Raw genomic sequence first — 22,682 nt, 5'->3', positions numbered from 1 at the left:
TGTTCCCCTGTGAAATGGATCCAAAAAAGAAAGAAGCTCTTTTGCTGCAAATGTCTGTAATGCATTGAAGACGCTTCTCACTAAGAATTTAGTAGTTCTTTATTTGTAGGCTGAAGGATTTGAGCGCACACCAAACTAAGTTCGCAAACTTCACGGCCTCTCTGCTCCATGCACAAGCACTTTTAACATGTGCTGCCTGCTTTGGGGCCAGTAGAATTATGCAGCAAGAGAGAACAACATTATGCCACAGAGTTGACTAAATTATGCAGCAAACAAAAAGGCTGCAGCTTAATGCTGTATATTTTCTGATACTTTATTTTGACATGTTTATACATACTAAAAGTCTCTGAAAATATTTTGCCTAATTAGCACCAGTGTAACAGTCAAATGCAGCAGTGAGAAAGGTTACCAGTTAACCTTTGCAAAGGGCCCTCCACTTCGCACCAACACAAGTCACATTTGTTAGTAACTTTTGATACATTTGAGCTACAAACAATATATTAGTCAAAATCATCAGATTATGTAGCAGATGATGTGTTATGTGGCAAATATGGCAGAGCCATAATTAGGTGGAAAACATTTGCAAACTGGGATATTTTGTGGTAAAAGGGAGGAGAAGTGCTGATGACAAAAACTGTATGGCTCGGAAACAAATGGCTTGTACTTCCACTTTTAAGTGTTTTTGGGTCATTCTGTGATTGGAAATGTATCCCACTGTGTGAGTACATTTTAATGTGAATAACTCAGATTAAACCTTTAATAAACATGTGTATCTATTGGTTGAATTAAATAATACGTTGTAACTGGTCAGTGAAATACCAAACAAATACTAAAAACTGGGATGTTTTGCTATTTCTGGCAACACCTCTGACTCCGCCCTCTGACCCAGTCCACGGGTTATTCCCGCCCTCTGATTCTCCACCACAGTTCCCCTACTTTTTTTCCCCCACTTCGACCACTGGCCACAACCACAACCTCACCTTGGTAAAGACTCGCAATGCAGATGTCAGACTGAACAGGAGGACTATGAATTGGTAGTGGATGGATCCCACCATAAAATGCAGGTACCTTCTGTGCAACTAAAGGGTTTGGAATGTGAAAATACATGCCCTGCAAATCAAAGCACAACATGAACTCTCCTAGCTCCAGGACGAACAGAACTTGCACAAGGGATAGCATCTTGAATTAGTTTCCATTGTGGAGGAAGGCATTTAACATCTATTGGTTGAGAATACAATAAAGACCTTAATCTTTTTTGTGACAAGTAACAACCCTGTCCTCATCCTATGCTCCTAGACTAGTTCCACAATTTCTTTTCTGAGCAGGTCGAGACATCTTGCTGCAGGATATCAGCGTGTTTGTCTGAGATCATTGCGGGGGCTAAGGGAATTGGAATTGGGAATTCTTGAAAAGGAACAACTAGCCATGCGTGTCTATCTGCAAAACCCAGGGGCCATTAAGATCCCTGTCCAAGGTGTCAGGTCGAAAAAACACCCTCCTTGTCACTGACCATACATGCGCCTATAGAATTGTCCTAAAGTGGTTTCCAATGACGTCCCCTTGAACATCAAACTCCCTGTATTGCTGCTGAACCTGGATCCGCTGTTGTATGGGCTGTGAGGGGCGATGCTACCAAACACGAACTTCCTTGGAGAGCTGCAGAACTCCTTGGAAAATTGGTGGGCAGGGAATGAGCCTGTTGCCTGTCCCTGCTTGAACAGTTCACACAACAAGTTTGTCTTCTCTCCTGGAGAAAGGGTGTCTGCATTGGTGCTAGGTTGCCATAATGGCGCCAGCACAAGGAAAAAGGACAGGAATGGGCTGTATTGCTCCTCAGGGAGCAGAACTTCACCTGGTGATAGACAAGCTGCATTTCAAGCCCACCGAATCTCAACTGCTGCCTTCTGTTGAAGATGGGCATTCGCCCAGAAAGATGTGACAAGAATACACAGATATACTAGCATTGGCTGCACCAACACACAGTGAACACTTCCTGACTTGTGAGTTACTGAAAATATTATGCACTGTACAGTTGTGAAGCTTTGCTAGGATGCCAGCAGTGTTCCCTCCCCCTCTGGACTGTAAAATAGAATAGAGACATGTCCACCAGCAATGCCCCTGATGGAAAACATGGCGCGGTAGCGTGGGATTGGCAATACCTCAGAAGGGATTGAATACCAGGAGACTTTCTACCACCGTCTAACTAGGACGACGATGCTCTGACTTCCTACTGCCTCGTCCAAAGTGAGTGTCCATCCAGGTTGGTAAACCCCAGATATGGAAGATGAGGGGCTGGAAGGTAAGACTGTAACCCATGCAGGGGGGGATTCTTACACTTCTGGCGCTTTGGAAGAATGCTCCCAACATCAACACGCGCTTCCATATCTGAACAATCAATGCTGACCAAATAAGAGGACAAGTCCTTCATACCGCACTTTTCAATGTAGATCAGGATTAATGTTGATACCTTAGTTCCGGGAGACTCAAGAAGGTATAAAGGCGGATCCCAAGCCATCCTGCTGGGCTTAGACCAGGAGTCAGAGGAACAGATAACTCTACTAAGGGAGGAGCATCTGGGTTTTCCAAGCAGGCCCGGCTACTGCCACAGGAGAGAGAGACCTTTGTATGTTCATCGTTGACCAGGAAAGCATGTCCTACCAAATGATAGCCTTCAACTACTGGGAACACACTCGATCAACAACCTCTGGTAGCTGCCATTCCAGAGATAGGGCCGGATGTCATGTCTGTGAAAACTCTCAACCAGCAAATCATATCTGAAGAACAGCAAGGCCTACTCAGCTGTTCATCCCCCAGAAATAAATGACATGGGACAAATCTGGTTATCATTTTGTATGCTTTTTAATGCTAATATGTTGAAAGTATACGTATATACACTTCAGAGATTTGTAAAAAGTGGTTTAGCAGTTTCATTTTTGTATACAAACACATGGGAGAATGTTAGTCAATAAAAATACACATATTTCCGCCAAATGGCTCAAGGGTACTTTTTTCTGAACCTAAAACACACAAATGACTCTTTTTCTGCAGTCGTTTGCCTTTGAATGTGTTGTTTTAAAAATCCAGGCATGCTCACATCCCCATTGTTCTTGCATCCAGGTACAGTACAGTGGGGATGGAAGGAGGAAGCAAGAAGACAGATTTTCGGTGCACTCGCCAGGACCTATGCTGTTTTCTGCTGTCCTTTCTTTGCGAGCAGAGCCTTGTGGATGTGAGGGATCACACCTAGGAAAACGAGAGAGCAATGAATTATAAACAAGAGTACAGACAAACGGGCAGAGCAGAGCCAAGCTGTCCGACCTGTGTCAAGCAAAGATGTTCTGATGGCAAATAAGCCACATATAGTTTCCGACTTTTCTAAACCGCTAATTACAGTATAGCCTGCAACCTCGGAAGACAATGTTGCACTCGTTTTGTAGCTGTGTTCCAGATGATCATTAGACAGGGAAACATGGGTCATACTTTTACTAAGTGCCTAATTATGAATTTGGCGGTCCAATGTACCGCCAAACCCACGGTGGTGGTGTGGCTCCTACCGCACAGGCGGCCAGACCGCCGTATTCCAAGTTGGGCGGTCAGATCGCCATGGGACCACTGCTACCACCAGGGATCCACAATCTCTAGTGGTCTTGCATCAGTCTGACGCCTGCAATATGCTGGCGGTGCCGCTGTGGCACCGCCAAGTATATTATGAATTTCCTCACCACCACAGTTTTCATTGCAGTGAGCCCGCCATGAAAAGTGTGGCGATGAGAAAACTAAGGGGGCCCTCTGTTGCCTCAGGGCCAGGAGATGCATGCAGAGAGGCACATGTTGTGCTCCCCGTCTGCATGCAACCCCCAGTTCCGGCATGGCATGGACTTCACAATCCATGCTGTGCAGGAACGCGCTTTGGTGGTTCCAAGACGATGCCTTTTTTAAGGCTCACATATGAGCCTTAGCATTGCACTGCCGTGGGACCACCGAGACAGGACTGCCCGACCTGGATTCCAGTCGGAATCTGGCAGGCCGTCTCAATACGGTGGTGTAGCAGCAGGGCTCTGGCATGGCGGCCCGCTGCCACACTGCCAAACTCGTAATCAGGCCCTATAATATATGGACAGTTATCTTAACAAAGCAATCAGGAATGTAGCAGCATATCCGGGGTAAGACCTGATGGCCAGGGCTGGGAGTGTTGCTAATGTCTCTGATCAAGTTCAATGGAAGAAAGACTAGGATTGGTTACTATGAGAAGAAGAACCAGCACCCTCTGTCCCAATGCTATGCATACTCCTTTTTGATGTCTTTGGTAAATCTATTTTAATTTATATTATTGTAAAATCAAAGGTGGGAAGAGGGGAAGAAAATTCAAAACATCTTGTGGTGTGTGCTTGCAGGGTGAGTGAGTAGGTGAGCAGAAAGCTGGTGCTCCATGAAAAGGACTTTCCACCGACCAATCAAATTCAATATTTTTCTTCCTCTGTTCTTCACCTTGCCGTCTTAGATTCAGGGGTGTATGGGGAAGCTGCAGGCCTGACGCTCAAAATGGATTCCTGAGCAACAGTGAGTGTCGCTGATTGGTAGACGTCCAGAGCGGCACGGAAAAGACTCATTCTAGCAAGTTCGGAAGTGAGAGAAGGAAGTTTAACTTTCTTACAATGTTACCTCTCAATTGGAGGACGCTTCATGACATTCATGATTACTGAATAGCGTCAATTTCCAGAGACAACCCAAGATACTACACAAGAGAACGTTTGTTTTCTTCTTAAGTAAAAGGAAAGTAACTAAAGCCAAGACTTGACATGGAATTCTCCCTATCACCACTGCTAGGTTTTTAATAAAATGAAAGGAGGCGTGCACATAAACGTGTTTGAATTTACGTAGAGAGAAAAGCTGCATTGTGTCTTTAAAGAACAAAGCTAACCATGCTGATGCTGATCCTTAAGACAGAGTTTTGCATTTTGATTGTAGTTATTTGGAAGCTTCGTTCAGGTATCTAGATTAATTGTAGATGACCAACTGTATTTGAAATTATTCATGTGGTAACATTTCCACTGAAATGTATAACAGAATAATAAATATAGAGCAACATTATAATAACTCAAAAAAGTAAGTAGGTAAGTAATATTTTTCTAAAGTAAACATCTTTGCCACGCGTATGCCTTCCACGACCGTCTTTAGCACGCAGGCTGCACTGGACCGTCTTCATTTCTTCAAGTTCAGTCCTTTTTTAATGTCGGCAAAGACGTGTGTTAAAGGGTAAAAATAGAAAAAGGGGGCTTTCCCCAAAAATACAAAATAAAAGCGTGCGAAAAAAAAGGGGGCTTGGGGGGCTTGGGGGGCTTCCCCCCCCCCAAAAAAAAGAAACTGTTGAAACGTCGGGAAGTGGTGACAATCGGCGTCGTTTTAGAGGAAACGGAATGATGCTTCCTCTTTACGACGTAGGACGTCACCAAGGAAGATCGAGGAGAGGACGTGAAGAGGTAAGGGGAATAAAAGTTTAAAATATATATATATATAGATTGAGGGTAACTGGCAGGGGTAATTATAATAAGGATTGGGGGGTCACCTAAGGGTACAGGGGAGGGGGATAACCTTTACCAGGCAAGTATGCGTGGTAAAGGAATATTCGTGGTAAAGGTTGTCCGTGGAAATAGCATTACGTTGTAACGCATGCGTGGTAAAGGCATGCGTTGCAACGGAATGCGTTGTAATGACATACAACCATCAAGGGACCATGAGACATACTTCAAACTCTGGAAACAAAGAGCCAAGTCTTCAAGAATTTTCTAAAGATCAACCTGCTTGTTTGAGACCTCAGTGGGAATGGCATGGTGTTCCACAGCTTACAGGCCCAGTGGAAAAAACTTCTGCCCCCCCAATTTTACTTCTTGGTCTTGGGGACGACCACCAATTGGGTGGTGGATGATCTTAAGTCACGTCGAGGGACAAGCCACCTAAGTGACTTCTGAAAGATGGAAGGGCCGGCATTATGGAGAGCCTTTAGTACAAGGCCTTATATTTTACCCTAGCCTGGACAGGCACCCAGTGTAGGTCCCTAATGTTCTTTGATATGGCCCTAAATGTTGGAATTGTTTATAGTAAGCGGGTCACCCCATTCTGCAAAGACTGGAGCTTCAACTGCAAACGCTTTTGTGCTCCCAGATAGAGAGCATTACAGTAGTCTATCTTCAATAGAACCAAGGCAACTATTACCGTTTTTTGTAAGTCTAATGGTATGAATGGAAAGATCTTTTTTTAAATCTTCAAGGTATAAAAACAAGAAGATGTAATATGATTGATCTGTTCTGAGAAACACAATTGATCATCGAACATAACTTCCAGATTTTTTACTTTTCAAACTGGGGATAGGCATGGCCCAGAGATGACCGGCCACCATGAATTGTTCCAAAAAGAGTTTGAAAATGTGACAAGAGAACAAGAAAAAGTTACTTACCTTTGATAAAGATCTTTCTGGATACTATATCTACCTGCAGAGTTTTCACCTGTTGAATATCCCCTGGCACCAGATTGGATCTGGGAACTTATCAGAGCTCTCCATCAGCGGTAGGGGTGCAGGCTCTGCCTTGGCATTGGAAGTGACACCAGGATGACATCACTAGAGTATTATAAAGCCCACCCCTGCGCACTGCAGTCAATTCACTGCTCGTTTTTACTGTGCCCTTAGGGGCAGAGACGAGGAAGTGACATCAATTTTGAGGTAGTGCAGTGCTCCAAGCTAACATAAAATCTTATTTATGTTGGCCAATGACCATCCTTTAGCAAGAGGAGGTGAGCGGGATGAGTGAGGAACCTGCAGGTAGATAGATCATTCACCAGAAAGATTATTACGAAAGGTGAGTAACTTTTTCTAGATTCCTCACCTGTTGAATGGATGCCAAAGCATTCCCTCCTCCCTAGTGGTGGGTCTGAAGAAATGGTCAGATGAGGAAATCCTGGAGCACAGATAGTGCAAAATGGCCATCTTTCCTCACCTCTGAATCCAAGCAATAATGCTTAGCGAAAGCGTGAAGAGAAGCTCATGTCACCGCAAGGCAACTCTCAGCCACAGACACCAATGAGCTGTGTTGTGTGTTGGTAGGTCTCAACAACACTAATGACGCACAGAGAGTGATGTGGAGGACAGCGCTGTCTCCAGGAACTGTAAGGAGCAGACTGCTATCCTCTCCCACTAGTGCGCTGCTGGCCTATTCTTCTGTAGCTTGTGACTAACTTCAGGGTGCACTGCCCTCACTGGAGATTCTGCATTGTGAGGAGTCAGGGAACTAAGTTGTCCAAAACTCCTGAGGCATGGGAGAATCCAAACCAATAGTTTTCAGATGATTCTCTTTTGTTATCATCCTGAGGAACTCATCGGAATGGGTCCTAAAGAGACAAGCTCAAGAAGGACTTTGTGGGGCATCTGGTTTCAAAACTCAAAGATGGAGCCAGGGTGAACGACTCATGCATATTCTGTGGCAGCATTCATGACTGGAAATAACTGCTGCATCCATAGCACCACTGCGAATGTGTTCCCCAATCACCATCACTATCATTCAAAACTTTATTAAAATTATTACACTTGTCTTTAGTCAAGCAATCTGACAACTGCTCTAGGAAAAGGGATAGGGATTTCACATAGTGACTAAGCAAGGATATAGAGCTCGCTACAATAAGCATTGGGGTGAAAATTGCATAGTCTTTCCTTCTTACATCCTCCATACTTTAGAGAATCTTCACAGTAGTTGGATAAAAAGTGGGTATCTCTTACAGACTGCTCAATCACCAGAGGAAAGGATGCTTTGGGGAAAAGTGTCCTTGTTATGGACGCATCCTATATTTCCAAGAGTTCTGGAACTTCAAAGATAGGCTAAGTTTTGTCGATGTTGAGCTTCCGGGTAACACTATTCACCGCAATGACTTTCCACGCATTTTCTGATCAACCCCTTGCACCTGAAAGCAAGCACCGCTGCATCCCAGATATCTTAGGCCCCAACTCTAGCAGCCCATTGCTCTTACACATGCATCCCTCCTGCATTGTTGTGACTTTAAATACCTGACTTTGGGGCAGGTTCTTGAGTCTTTTTTAGGTGGTGGTTTTATTGAACCTGACTGGCCTCTACAAAGGCCACATATGAAAGATCCTATGACCCCTAACTAGTGTACCACCATTACGGCCAGATTGTGCTTGTCTCCTGCTCTTAGCGTTGGACACCAGACAAAACTCCTGAGCATCCTGCACACTTGCGCCTGGATTGGTGGAGCTAGATGAAAACTCATGTGTGGCCTAAGCATGGAATGCCCTGTACAGAAGGTTGAGACTTGTGGGAAACTGCAAGACGGACTTATAGTGCAACAAATCTTATAGTAGGGAAGCACTTGGGCTGAGCGCCTTCAAAAGGGAAGATACACAGAAGTTGGGAGGCATGATCCTAAGAAGAGCGTGGACAACAGACTAAGAGTCCAAGGGCACATATCAACAGCTGGCTAAATAAGCACAAAGTGACTGTGGGAGGTATATCATGTTTATCCATAGGCAAGAGAGCTTCTTCAACCTATTGGAACTGATCCCTCAATCTGGTTATATAGATAGTATTTCTACAAGTGACTAGAATACTGTACTTTGTTTAAATAGATAATGCACTGGTTGGGTAATAATTAATTAAGGGATATTTCTATGTACTGAGTTCTGAGTCTCAACCACCTCCATTGAGAAACAAATGCAAAAAAGCATTTTTGGTGACTAGTTATCGTTCGATTGGTAGGTTACGCCCCAGAAAGTAGTAGTAAAATGCTCCATTTGTCACACCAAGAGCCCTATAGCCCTCTGCCTACCTGTAGACTCAGGAAACTTCCGAAACCAGTGTTCAGGCTTCGTGTTTTAGACGAGTGGAAATGAACTGTCAAATGTGTGCCTACTGAAATAGCAGGGTCAGTCTGCAGCCTTAACAGCACAGTGCAGATTTGATTGCCTGCCTAGTAGCATTCATTGTTATGTTTTTGAAAAAAGGAGCAGCCTTTAAGCTATCAAGTTTTGACTTTGATAAATCTTTATAAAGGCATATATAATTATATGTATGTTTAACTGGAAGGCTTTTCTTTTTCTAGCTATGGAATTCTACTGGAAGGCATAGCTATTCAGTGTTCATGAATACCATGAATCCTTCTGAAAAGGGAGTGATATTGCAGGTTTCCCGCCAAAACCATCTATAAAAGAAGAAACCAGAAAAGAGGACTTCATTTTCCATCACCCATCTACACAGGAAGTGACATTGCTGCATTTACCATAACCCACCTGCACAGAAATTGACATCACATCCTGCCTTCCCCCTAGTCCAATCAACTCTAGAGGGTTTCCTATCTTTCGGGCGCCCTTAGCAAAGGGTGGATACATACAAGGGAATTGCCTGTTTGGGTCTGGTAGGGCCAGGAAGGACCTTGGACCAGAACCCCAGTGCCACTGAAACTTACAAAGTATGATATAATCATGTGCTTCACCCTGCACCCCATACTGCTATTCCACAAAATCACATCTAGACCTAGATGGTCCAAACACTCACATAGCATTCGCACAACACATAGACCCAACCTTGTACGCCTCTCATGAACCACCTCATTCCTTCAAACAATAGAACACACACTCCAACTCATGCTCATTAACGTTCGCTCTGCAGTATTCCACACACCAGACATCACAAATCTCCTCACCAATCACAAAATCCAAGATGCCCCAGTCTCATCCATTTTTGTAAATATTTTATATAACCAAAACCCTTTACTGAGCGTAGGCTGTATGCTGACCTGGGTGTCCAAAAGACCTACCTGCGGGGCTCTCCCAATGGGTGCCCCATCTATTGTTGATGTCCTGTTCCCAGTGATTCATGCTTAGCTTTATTTGTATTTGTGTTGTATGTTTTAGGGGTAGCTAACTGAGTGCAGTGGTTCATCTAGCAGAAAAACAACTAGGACACACAACCTACGTGGAAAAAAGAAAGACATAGATAACTCTTAAAAGGCCCTTGCACCATGTGCCTACCTCCAATTATTTGGCATTGATGTTTTTGTCCGATTGAAGTGAGCTCATTCCACTTTTTCCTAATCTTCATCACAAGAGAAAGCTAGCTTATCTGCCTGCTTTAATGACATTCCTGCCCTTCTACTTCATCATGGAACTATTCTTCCATATATTGTACTTGCCATGGCCAACACTGAGGGCCTGATTTAGACCCTGGAGGAAGGACTACAGTACTTCTAGTTAGAAGAGGATGGACCGTAGTCTGTCCTACTTAGAGATGACCGCCGGGCCAGTGGTCATCTCTGTATATTGAAAGGAAACACTGTCATGATACAAAAAGTACCAAACTTTGATTTTGTTTTTGTTTTTCAAAAACAAACTCACAAAGTGGGCATTTGTTATAGAAAAACTAATGACCCACACACCCTGGGAGTTTTCTCCCAGAGTGATGGTGTCATTTCTTTTCTGTCCTTCACCACCTAGTTTTTCTGGTGGTGGCGGACAGACAAAAAGCCCATCAGACCATTGGCTCATTATAGAGTGGGTGGTGCATGACTTTACTATGCAGGACCTACTCTGTCAGGCCACTAGAGGCAGTTTTCTGTTGACAGAGGCAACAGGGGCTCGGCTGACAGTAAGCTTATGGCCCACTCATCTCTATATGATCTTGGCAGACTATGAGTTTGTCAGACAGGGGATGCCTTTGTACTCTGCCCTTCACACTGTAAATCACACCTTACATATAATCCAGAGTTACAAGGTTGCTTTTTAGAGCAACACATTAATGGGTGGAATTTAAACAAAAAATCCTTCAACCTTCACTGCTCTATCTGCCTCTTCCAATTCAGCCCCAAGTTCATCACTGTGGCTGACCACATCTTTCACAGAACAGTAGGGCAGCTCACAGCCATGTCACATGACATCAACCACTTATTAATAGACAGATTGGTGTATGCCTTTTAGATAAGCCATAAATACAACAGGACAGATTTATTCAGACTAAACAAGAAGGGAGCACGTACCGCCACCGGCGATGGTGGCCTTAATGAGGGAATCCAACTCTTCATCACCACGGATAGCCAGCTGTAAGTGACGAGGAGTGATACGCTTCATCTTCAGATCCTTGCATGCATTTCCTGCAAGCTCCAGCACCTGGCAACAAAGGAGACAATGTATGATCTCCGGCTGTTCATATTGAATGAGGTGGTTGAGGTGGAGCTCACAAAGAACAGATTTCCTCCAACAATGCACCCTCACATCAACGTTCACCTCACAGGCAATTGCTTTGGACCTCACTGCTTGTCACCTGGGATAACATTGTCTCAAACTTATCTACATCAAAGTTAGGAAAACCATCTGCACATCTTCAGGACACCTCCAGGGCATGCAGTCACTGAAGTGTTCACAACTCCAAAAACATCACCCGTTCTAAGATAGTTAACTCTCCCTAATGGGACGCAGCTGCCGTTGTTAGCTATTCATCTTGCTTTAAGTAATGTAGCTTCAAGTACAAATCAACCTTTGAGCACATGCACTAGTTTACCTGTAGTGATCACCTACAGTAGCAGATTAGTCTCAACACATTTTGGTGGCATAGGCAAGGTTACTTTTTTGAGCCCCTCTTTTCCATTTTTGTGTGCAACACACCCGACTTATTGAAAACCACTACAGGGATGTATGTTAGTGGTGTTTGTACACCCCAGTCATAGAGCACTGTAGGTGACCTGTGAGGCCTTTGTATGGTCACAGCCATGTACCGCAGATATACCATTTGATATAGACCAGTGCCCATGTGTAGAAAGAGGAGGCACTCTATATGTCCCTCCACCCTGTTTACCCGTACACCCTCCCCCTACTTCCCATATTATACTGGAAAATGTGGCACAGGACAGAAGAGCCTAACGGAGTGTCATGATTCTGACTGGCCGCAAGGGCAGGAATCCGATCTAAGGCATGAAAGCGATTGCGAGTGAATGTGAGAACTCCAAATACCAGAATGCCTAAGAGGAGGGGCATAGAAGAAGATCCAGTTTCCAAGGTTTAAAAACTGCCAACTGCGAATCGTCCAGTGCTTGACAATTTGAGTTGGTGTACGGAAGGCAGCTGCGTTGTTTGCCTTTCCCTTGGAGATTCCTACCGGCTGTGAGGAGCCTTTATTGCACGTCTCTTCGTTTCAGCGCGGTGTGCGACGAAGAGTTGGAGACACTGTTTCGACTTGTGCCTGACCAGCTGGATTCAACGCTTGGGCGAGCGTTTTTTCACGTCTTTCTGTTTCCGCGTTAAAACACAATGAAGAGAGGCAACAATGTTGCAAGGAAGGTAATTACTGGCTGACATGCTCGGGCGAGCGTATCCTTGGTTCTTTGTTCCGGCGCTGGAGCACGCAAAGAATAAATACTTTTATTTAGACATTTGGAAACTTGAAGGTTAACGCTGGAGTAGCGTTCATCGTGTTCTACCTTCCCGCGCTGGAGTGCGACGAGAAAGGATTAAATAAGCACTGGAAAGATAACTATTTAGGCAACTATAGTATCGGCTTGAGACTTTGCTGAGCTGGTGCACATGGAGAATTACATGGATACAATAATGGAAGCAGTTAATTCCTTCATTTGTGTGAGGTACTAGCGCAGGAGCATTAGTTATTTTTGAAGAAACTCTGAAGGAGACATTCAGATAAGTACGTTCCTATATATTTTGTACTTTATTTAGATTCAACTTTCGTTGGTACAAGTGTGTATATAGACTACAGGAAGCCAACAACTATTTTTTGCCAAGTAGACACAGGCGTGTCATGTTTCCAAGGTTCTGGTGGTCATATATATATATGTGGCGTGAATGTGGCAGTGTAGAACGTAAGTGCTTCCTCAGTCATTCTACAATAGACTGATATATTGTTTGTTTGGCACGCTAGTATTACTCTCTCTCTCTCTCTTGTTTACTGCAGGTCCTTCGAGGCTAGCAAGCTGGGTAGAGAGGCTAGTGCTGTTGCTCCTTCTACCAGGGAAGCCCGCCTGATTGGTAGTTGACACGGCTGCATCTTCTTTTGGGTTTTTGTTTCCTTTGTCCCTTTTTCCCTTTCCCCTGACTGGTGTTTCTTACTGGAGTGGTATATTAAGATACTCTCGGAAGATACCAGGAAAGGGCAAAAGGTTACATATCTTCAGCCATCGCCCCTGCTGTGCAGAGGATCTCAGGTTAACGGCATTCCGATCTGTACTCTGACATGGAGTCAAGAAACGGTGGGAGAAGTCAACCTCCTGAAACATCTGTTCCCCCTAATATAGTGAAAACTGACTGTCTAGGCAAGTTTAGCACCTGTGTTCAATCAGGTGAGCATCATTACCATCTACCCCTCTATCCGTAATTTTTCCAAATATTATTGAGATTTTCCTGCTGCCTAGAAAAGCTTAGGAAGGAACAGTAACTTCCCAAAAGATAGTTGAGGCCATGTCATGGCACAGAAGAAACTAGAATCCTCATATAAAGAGGGGAGGAGCTCCACCCTCAATATAAAGTAGAGTATTGTTGACATACCTGTAACTTCCGTTCTCCAGCATTGAAATCCTTCATACAGTCAAATGTTTGGATAGTTTCCTGTCGTCAGACTAGAAAACTCGGGTAACCTTAAATAACAGTAAATAATGTTAAAATGCACATTGGCCTCAACGACAGTGTGTTTTTTAAGTTACACATCCACCTCATTTGAAACAACCCAGCCTTCAGCCAATGAGGTGGAAGTGCTGAGCTCTCCTATTGATAGAAGTGAGCCTCTGACGGGGGAGGATCACATGTGAACACATGAAAGGTACTATCCTGGGAGAACTGGAGTACCAGGAAACCTAATTTATTCTCTAACACAGCACCTTTCATATATTCACATGCATTAATTAGAATAGAAAGCAGGGCAAAGATTTAATAGATAAAGGGGGAAGCAGGCTCATCTGTACTGAAATATGTTTGGGAGGACTGCCTTCCCTACTGCCCAATCGGCTACTACGATAACATCCAGGCAGTAGTGCTTGGTGAACATGTGCCTGCTCTTCCACTTGGTGCATGGCAGATGTCTTCAAGGGCAAAGCGGTATAAAGTGCAGCCGACATCGCCATGCTTCTCATGAAATGCGCCCTCACTCTGCCCTGGAGTGGACACTTTGCCTTGTGGTGGCAGAAGGTGATGCAGGCTGACGGTCAATTTGCAACACTCTTCTTGAACTTGGGTCTTCTTCTTCCTGGATGGCCCATGGAACAGCTGGTCTGATGAGCACAAATCCTTTATCTTTGCCATGTAAATTGAATGCCTTGGCGTACATCTAGTGAGTGCAAAGATCTATCTGCTGATGGTGTAGGATTGCAGAAAAAAGACCGCAGAATGACAGAATGTACAAAAACGTGTATATGCAGGGCTAGAGCTTATGAAGGCAACTGACAAAGACATTTTGGAGAATTATCGCCGATGTTGAGAATAGCTGCACGCCTATGTTGGATTGTCAGATTGGTCCAAACAAATGAGTAAGTAATTCTAAGTAGCTATATACAAGCTCACGATCTGATAACATACCTGTTGTGAACAGCAAGGTGAGTGTAGGTGAACAACGGACAATATTCATTCTGGCTCCTGAGGTGGAAAGAGCTATACTCGTCATGAACAAGAACAAAGTACAGGCCTGGATCTAATTTCTCCAGATATATATTGTGTAACCAAAACATGGTCCTGGATTCTTACCCAGGTGTTTAATGCTGTTATTGTACAGGATAAGTTTTCGACCTCGTGGCAATCAGCCAACCTGTTGGCATCTACAAAAAAGGGAGCAAAAACAACCCTGCTAATTACCACTCGATTTCTCTGTTGGATGGAGCAGGAAAGATCCTGGGTAAAGTACTAATACACACAGATTACACGGCTGGCTGAACAGCAACAACATACTGACAAATGCGCAGGCTGGCTTCCGGCCCAAGATCAGCAGGGTGCATCAAGCTATGCATCTATATCTGACTGTGTTTAAGTATAGTGTAGTTAGGAATAGCGCCCTATATCTGATTTTTGTGGACCTGAAGTCGGCCTTTGACTTTGTCAGTTGAGCGCAGCTATGGTCATCTATGCATAAGATGGGCGTTGATACTGCCCCTCTGAGTGCCATTACTGGTTTACATATCAATAATACGGCTAGAGTCCGTTATGGGCCCTTAGGCGAGTGAAGTGCCCTTTTCCCGACCGATCAAGGTGTCAGGCAGGGCTGTGTCATGGAGCCGGTCCTTTTTAGATTTTTCCTGAATGACGAAGTGGAACATCTGCAAAAAGCTAATGTAGACGTACCCATTGTAGGGTCTAGTGTGGGGCAGCCCCACTTGACGAAGATGTTGTTGACTTGCTCTTGGTGGCGCTCCCATTCGTGGCAGTCTGAGGGAGCATGATTGAGTGCACCTTCTGCCCAGTCTTGCGTTCCATGGCACCAGGATAATAGTCTGTCATGGCCGATAGACAGTTTGAAATGTGCTTCAAAACATGGAGCATTTCTGACGGCCTCATGGAAGGAGGAATAAAAGGACGCTGCTTTATCCCCCCCAAAAAACGCAAGGGAATTACATCTGTCCTCCGAAGGAGGAATGACTGAAAAGACCCTGCCCAATGAGGTTAAAGACTTTACAATAGAAAAGTATCTCAGGAAGAGTGTTGAGCCAGCTAAATTTTATTGGCAAAAAACTCCTGTCGCACCTGCCTGATGCACCTATGATAAATCTTTACAGCTGAACAACAGATGTCCTTGCTGGCTTCCGCAAAATCTTTACACCAGATATGCTCACAGCACTTACAGTTCTTTTTGAGTGTAACTAGCTCCTCTTAGAACCATTCCGCAGTGGGCCTAGTTCTCCGTGCTAATCTGTCAACTACTGGATCAATTAAATCCAGATATCCAATCTTCTACCTGAGAGTTGGCTAAAGTAACACAATTTCCAAGTTTGGGCTGATTCATGGCCAAGGCACTGGTAAAATTAGGCCTGGTGACCTTAGCCCATTTCCTATATATAACTCTTAATCCAGGGGCACAGTGAGACAAAGATTAGCCCATAGGGACCTGAAAAGGAATCACCAAATGATACGACCATGGAAGCGGCAAAGGAGGATCAGCAACTAGCCCATTACAGTTGGAGACAAATAGGATCCAATATATGTCCACACCTTTGTGTTGTAAGAGAGACTAAATGCAATAATTGAAGGGTTTCCAAATCAGCGCCTTATGCTGCCATCATTGGACAGGATGCATCCCCAAAATGAAGGTTGAGATCACCTACAATAACAAAATTAGAGTAGTGTAGACCAAAGGTGGCAAAACATTAGCCAAGGATGCGATGAAAGTAGACACTGGCCCCAGCGGGCGATCGATTAGGATCCCAGAGAGAGAAAAATTTGTGGAAAAGGCCAAAGTAAAGAGAGCCGCCTCACTGTCAGCTACAGTCAGTTCAGTAAAAGTGCATGAAAAGGACTGTTTAAAAATAATGGCAATACCCCCACTCCATTGACCCTTCCTATCTAACCTGACTATTGCATACCCAGGTGGAATAGCTAACAAAATATCTGACTCTGAGCTTCCTGTAAGCAAGGTTTCACTTAAAAAACTGTACATGTCACCTGATCAGAGATAACATCAAAAATTCATGCCTATGTTTCACCAAGGAGCAACAATTAAGACAGAAAACACTGGTCATGGAAGGAACCAAGGAGGACCCACTCACCTTACTATTGGAGGTGGATACACTCAGAGCCACAAACCCACAAGAATCACATTTCAAAACTTTAAAAGTCAAATCCAGTGCCTTCCAGCAAGCCTGGGGGACCGACCTAGCTAAGTTCCTTAGCTCAACAATAAAGGATTCCAATAGGGGTGGCTTATTAAATATGATGGGACAGACTCCAGGGCCCTGTATTTTTTAACTATAGGCCCTCTGACCACACAAAATCTTTAACTGGGACTAGCTGTCTTGTGTTCTGGGGCAGTTCTTTAATGTCATAAAGAAAACAGTGATGACCACCAATGCCAGAGGGAGGTTGAACTTTTTAGCTGCTCTCTCCAACAACATAAGGAAACCAGTGATTCTATAACTTTCTTTCTCTTTGGGAACTTCGACTTCCTCCTCTGCGTGAGAGAACTGGTCAAAGTCTGTGGTACATTCCTTGCCCAGCTCCCTAGGTTTTGGTAGAATAGGGCAGTGCGGAGGAGAAGGGACCTTCAATATTGGTTGAGGTGGGACAGGCAGGATAAATGGAGGAGGTGACAGTGCATCCGGAAGAGGTGGTGCTGCTGGTAGTCCAGTTAGTGGTTGAAAGATGGACATGGGGTTGCTGAGAGAGCTCCTTCTGAAAAGTGCCCACCACTTTGTCTTCTGGCGTTCTCTATAGTGGAGGCGTTTTCTATAGCATCTGCAACACCTTGGAGAACATTCAGCATCTTGTCACTTGTCTTAGCAAAACAGAGTCCTCCCACCCTCTTCATGAGGCTGGTAATCATTCACCTGGTATCCCTCTTCCTCCTAATAAGCCTCCTCAAATTCTGGCACAAAGGTATATCCAATTGAGCAGGGATATACCAGCTATCTGAGGCTTGATCACTGATGCCAGCTTCTAGTTCTGAATCCAGAATTTGAGAAGGTTGTTGAGCTGAATCCTTCAAGGGTAAATGAAGAAAAGCCATGCTGCTGTCTATGGTATTGTCGTCAACGAGGGCCTGGTCATCAACGGTGCTGTTTGTAACAGACAATGGTATAGTCATCGACTGTGTCATCTTTGTAAAAAAGAATCCAGAATCCGTGCTTATCTTTGCAGGATGTGGCTGTAGGTTCTTTTTTTTGTAAATTCCAGATACAGAAGTTCGAGATGCTTCCTTTTCCTGAACCACCTTCATGGAACTGCTCGGTGGAGCACTTTTCACTAATTCATCCCCTGAGGAGCGGGTATCCTCTTGGGAAGGGGGAATTTTCTTTGTTTCCATCAGATGAAGAACCAACCTACTCTCCTTGTCTTTTAGAATGATTTGATGGAATGACTTACAAATGTTGAATTGTGACACTTTGTGAACAGAATAAAAACAATAAATACATTGGTCATGAGGGTCGTCTTTTGGCCTTGATGGCCTACTGATAGAATTCTTTGACACCTTCTTAGACACCCTGATCTTGCAACTAGAACGACTATACCAATCTGCATTAGACACAGGGTCACTACCTTCCACTACAATGTAGGCCTTAGTAATATCCCTCCCTAAGCCGGGACGTTTGGCAACAGACATCCCGGGGTACCAGCCCTATCACTCCTTGCTACCTAGTATAAAATATTAAGCAAAATCCTATCGCGCCGCCTACTCCCATACCTACACAAGTTAATCCACCCAGATCAATGCAGCTTTGTACCAGCGCATAGCACGTCACTGAATATCAGGAGACTTTACCATGTAATGGAGTCAATCTCTGCAGACCACCACAATGCCGTCTGCATTACGTTAGACCTAAGACAGGCATTTGACACCCTAAGATGGGACTACATGGCCAGGGCCCTTGAGAAATTTGGCATACCACCAACATACTTGAAGCGGGTACAGCTCTTATACTCAGCCCCTACAGCGAGGGCCCACACTGGTAGTCACATCTTGCGCGCATACCCGGTTGGCAGAGGCACACGACAGCGATGTCCCCTATCTCCATTATTATTTGTACTGGCACTAGCACCTTTGGCCATTAAGTTAAGGTAATCTGCAGAACAGATAGCCATCAGGCTAGGTGGCTCCACACATGTGATGTCTGCCTATGCAGATGACATAATTATTTATGCCAAAGACCTGAACAATCCCTTGGAGCCGATACCGGGGATATTCTTACAATTTGGACAGATCTCGGGCCTCACCATAAACGAGACAAAGTCTCAAGCCTTTGTTTTGGTCCTGGAGAACATCCAGTCGCGATACAGTTTGGGCAACTCTCCCTCTCTGTAGTGCAGCACACCTTTAAGTACCTAGGCATCCAAATTTATAGAAGCTCACAAGACTTAATAGAGGGTAACTTAACCAAAGCAATAAGGGCACTTAGATCACAGATAACCTTCTGGACCTCGCTGCCGCTGTCTGTGATGGGAAGAGTGGCTATATCCAAAATGGTGGTTCTCCCACAGCTTTTATATTTCTTTAAACACTTGCCGGTATTAATTCACGCCCCAGTATTTAAATTGCTAGATACGCTACTATCTGAGCTGATGTCAGGACCTGGCGGCCGTAGGGTTGGTCTAACTAAACTGCAACTAGACATAGACAAAGGAGGACTAGCCACTGACCTCCGTGCATATTGTTATGCGAGCCAAGTACAGTGGCTGTCTTATTGGCTTGCCGGACGTAATCTGCATGAATTCGGATACATGGCCCGAGATATTAACCGGCGTATTCTACACACACTATTGCTACCTCGGGCCACAATACCCCTGGGTGCCCTGAAATTACTGCGCATTGCGCTCGCATACTGGAAAAAGACACTGCACTGTACACGCAGGTGCCCCCCATACGCAGATAACACACCACTACTAGGGATTCCCACACCAATGGGCCTAATCACTAAATGCAGAATCCTTGCGTGGTCGGAAGGAGGGGTCACCATGGTGGGGTGCTGTTCAATGATGGAACCCTAATGGACCATGAGACCTTCACCAGGGAAAATGTGATACCAGGTAAACTATATTTAACATATGCTGCAATACTCCACTACGCCAAGAGACACTGGGGCCCACTCAGGGAGGAACCCCCAACTCCCGAACTGGTGCATGCGATTTATCTAGTGGGGGAAGGGCGCCACCTTACGAAATGACTGTATAGAGGCATTAGGGCACATACAGGGACTCCCCTTAACGACGTACACAACAAATGGGCTGAGGACCTTGAGAAAGATCTGACCGATAAAGAATAGATGGGAATACTAGAATACTCCAAAAACGTGTCCCGCAATGCCAAATTCAAATTCATTCAGTATATGATATTACATAGGGCCTACCTCACCCCGCACTGCCTGCAACGTATGTTTCCGGATACACAACATCATCGCCCTAGATGCAGGGTGGAGGAAGCCGATCCCCTACACATGCTATGGGCGCTTACTGAATTCTGAAGTAAAGTAACCACAAGCATTAGCTCGGCGACAGGCCTACCCATACGGGAAACAGCTGGCAGCTGCCTGTTGGTTATGACTTGGCGCTCGAAAACACAGAAAGTGCAACTACGCTTCACTGACCTAGAGCTACTGATGGCTAAGCGCTGCATAACAATGCGGTGTAAGTCAGCCAGGCCCCCAATAGATTACACATGGCACGGGGAAGTGGTGAGGTGGGGGGGCATGGAAAGCGCGGCCATCCGGCGAGAGGAAGCCCAGGAACTACGTAAAAAGCCTATATCGATGGAATGGGACCTTCTAATGGAAGCATTTAAGTCACTCAAACCTACACCTGTCCCAACAGCTCAAGTGGAGTAGATATGGCCAATAGGCCACTCCCTGCACAAACAAGAAAAAACAGCTCTAAGTAAAATCCTGTGGAGCAATATTAGCAGATAACTATGGACCGCCCATACGTGAGATAATGGGGAGAACATGATGGAGACAGAGGACAATATTATGCATCGGGGTGGGACCAGAAGAGTTGGGAGAGTTAGGGGAAGGAGGGAGGGAATGTTAAGCAGTTTTAAGACTAATGCTAATACACTTGTTAATGCACCCAGGCAACCTGCTGCTGTTGCGACCGAACTGTCTATTCACTGTACAATACGTTATAAGATCGCCTCGCTTAACAAATTGCATCCTTGAACGCACTCTAAATGTAATTGTGCTACATACTCCTGTACTACGTACATTACATGTACATATATTTGTATGAGTTGCAATGCCTGTATAAGATGCAAACTTGTAAAACCCCAAAAAAGTGTGTTTAAAAAATAAATTAGGGTCGTCTTTTGACAATAGCTGAAGCAGGACAATTGGCTGTCCCCTTGGGCCAGTGTTGAGCTGAAAATCTCAAAAATTCTCTAAAAATACGTTAATGTTTGATAAAAGCTGAAAATAGGGCTGGCTGACGTCCAGGAACAATGAAGTAAGTGTTGAGGAGAAACTGTTTTAAGGTCAAACGCAGGTTAGAGCAGAGCTCTTTTCAGGGACTCCCTCACACATGACGTGTGGTAGAAATCTAAGCTACAGTGGCACCTAAGGGGTGGGGGGAGGTAGAAGAGCACCGCACATCCAGCTCATTGGCTGACATTTGGGTTGTTTCAAATAAGAGGGATTTGCTACTAAACAAACAGTTTTTAAGACCCATGGCCATTTCCAAACTGTTTACTGCTATTTTAAGTTACTGAGGATTCCCAGCCTGACGACGGAGAATGATTCAAGCATGTTAATATCTGAAAGATACAATGCTGGAGAAGACGGATATTTTCCAGGCTAGGCCAGGGTCAGAGTTATTCTGACATTTCCACTGTAGCCTGCAAGCAAGGGGGTTCTTTTCAGGCTCAGTGAGCTGCCTAGATGCAGCTCTGAAAGTACACAAGCCTCATACAAACCACAGCTTCCTGCCAGCGCCGGAGTGGCCCACTTGCTCCAAAGACTCAAAGCAAAACCCTTTTACATGAAGATTGTTTTTTCAGGTTGAAAGAACAAACATCCTGTAGAAGGTGGTACTGTGCAAGTGAAAGATCAAAGATGGAAGGAATGGAAACAGAGCATGAAGGAAGCCCTGGCTATGGTCTATCAATGAAACTCCATACTGAACAGCTTGCATTCAGGTCAGGTGGGGTCGGCAGCCCCTGCGGCTTCAAGTCCATGGAGCTGTAGCACAGCAGTCCCAGGAACCCAATGCATCCCAGAGCCTGGTGAGTGGCAGGGAAAGGAAAGCAGAATGAGGAGTGGGTTTTTGCGTTCTGAAACATGCTGGCAATGGGGTTTATATATTTGAGTGAGTTGGTTTCACGGCATGACAACAATGCCGTCCATTCCTATATAATGGGAAGTGTATTGTGGACACTTGCATTGTAAGGGTGCTTCATGTACAGGCATAATTTGGTGTCTGGCGTAGTCATAGAACTTTACACCTTGGGGAGCTGTGGTTTCTGGCATGGCAGTGGTGCACTACATACCAGGGTAAAATGGATTCTGACAAGAAGATTTGCTTAAGGGGAAATACTGATTCTAGCACAGAAGTTGTGGTTTACATCACACTGCAATTTGGTTTCTGGAACCGTAGAGTTTGGGAGCATGATGGAAACTGGGCTTGCACTAAAAAAGAGGCAATCTGTTTTCTGACCCAACAATGGCGCAGTCCAGTCCTGGGCAGTGTGGATCCTGGCATAGTGATGCTATGATTACTTACCGGTAATCCCCATTACTCTTAGTCTTACTCGTCCTCCTACCAGTCATCACTAATGAGGTATATTCCACTGACAGGAAACGCTTTTAGGCACCACCCACCCTCCTGCTATGGGCTATAATTACATAGCCAACAGAAAGCACTTCCTCACATACCAAGCAACAAAGGTGGGTGGAAAGTCTGACTGGGCCGAAGACGAGTAGGACTAAGAGTAATGGGGATTACCGGTAAGTAATCATAGCACTACCTCTACGTCGCTCATCCTCGACCCAGTCATCACTAATGAGGCATA

General features: G+C 44.8%; 1 protein-coding gene across 1 annotated transcript in view; it reads right to left on the bottom strand.

Annotated features, from left to right (window-relative positions):
• Positions 1 to 2,842: 2,842 nt before the first annotated feature.
• Positions 2,843 to 22,682, bottom strand: part of LOC146784250 (histone H2A.V-like) — a 38,156-nt gene continuing 18,316 nt past the window's right edge. Inside the window, exons 4-5 of the mRNA XM_085632920.1 lie at positions 11,035 to 11,164; positions 2,843 to 3,243 (exon numbers count right to left, since the gene is read on the bottom strand). Coding sequence (XP_085489046.1) covers positions 3,182 to 3,243; positions 11,035 to 11,164 — 192 coding nt within the window. The 3' untranslated portion in view covers positions 2,843 to 3,181. The remainder of the gene's footprint in view (positions 3,244 to 11,034; positions 11,165 to 22,682) is intronic.

The sequence above is a fragment of the Triturus cristatus genome, chromosome 11, assembly GCF_964204655.1.
Source record: "Triturus cristatus chromosome 11, aTriCri1.1, whole genome shotgun sequence".
Classification (NCBI taxonomy): Eukaryota; Metazoa; Chordata; class Amphibia; order Caudata; family Salamandridae; genus Triturus; species Triturus cristatus.
The sequence above is the reverse complement of the archived record's forward strand: the minus strand, read 5'-3'. Positions and strand labels throughout refer to the sequence as shown.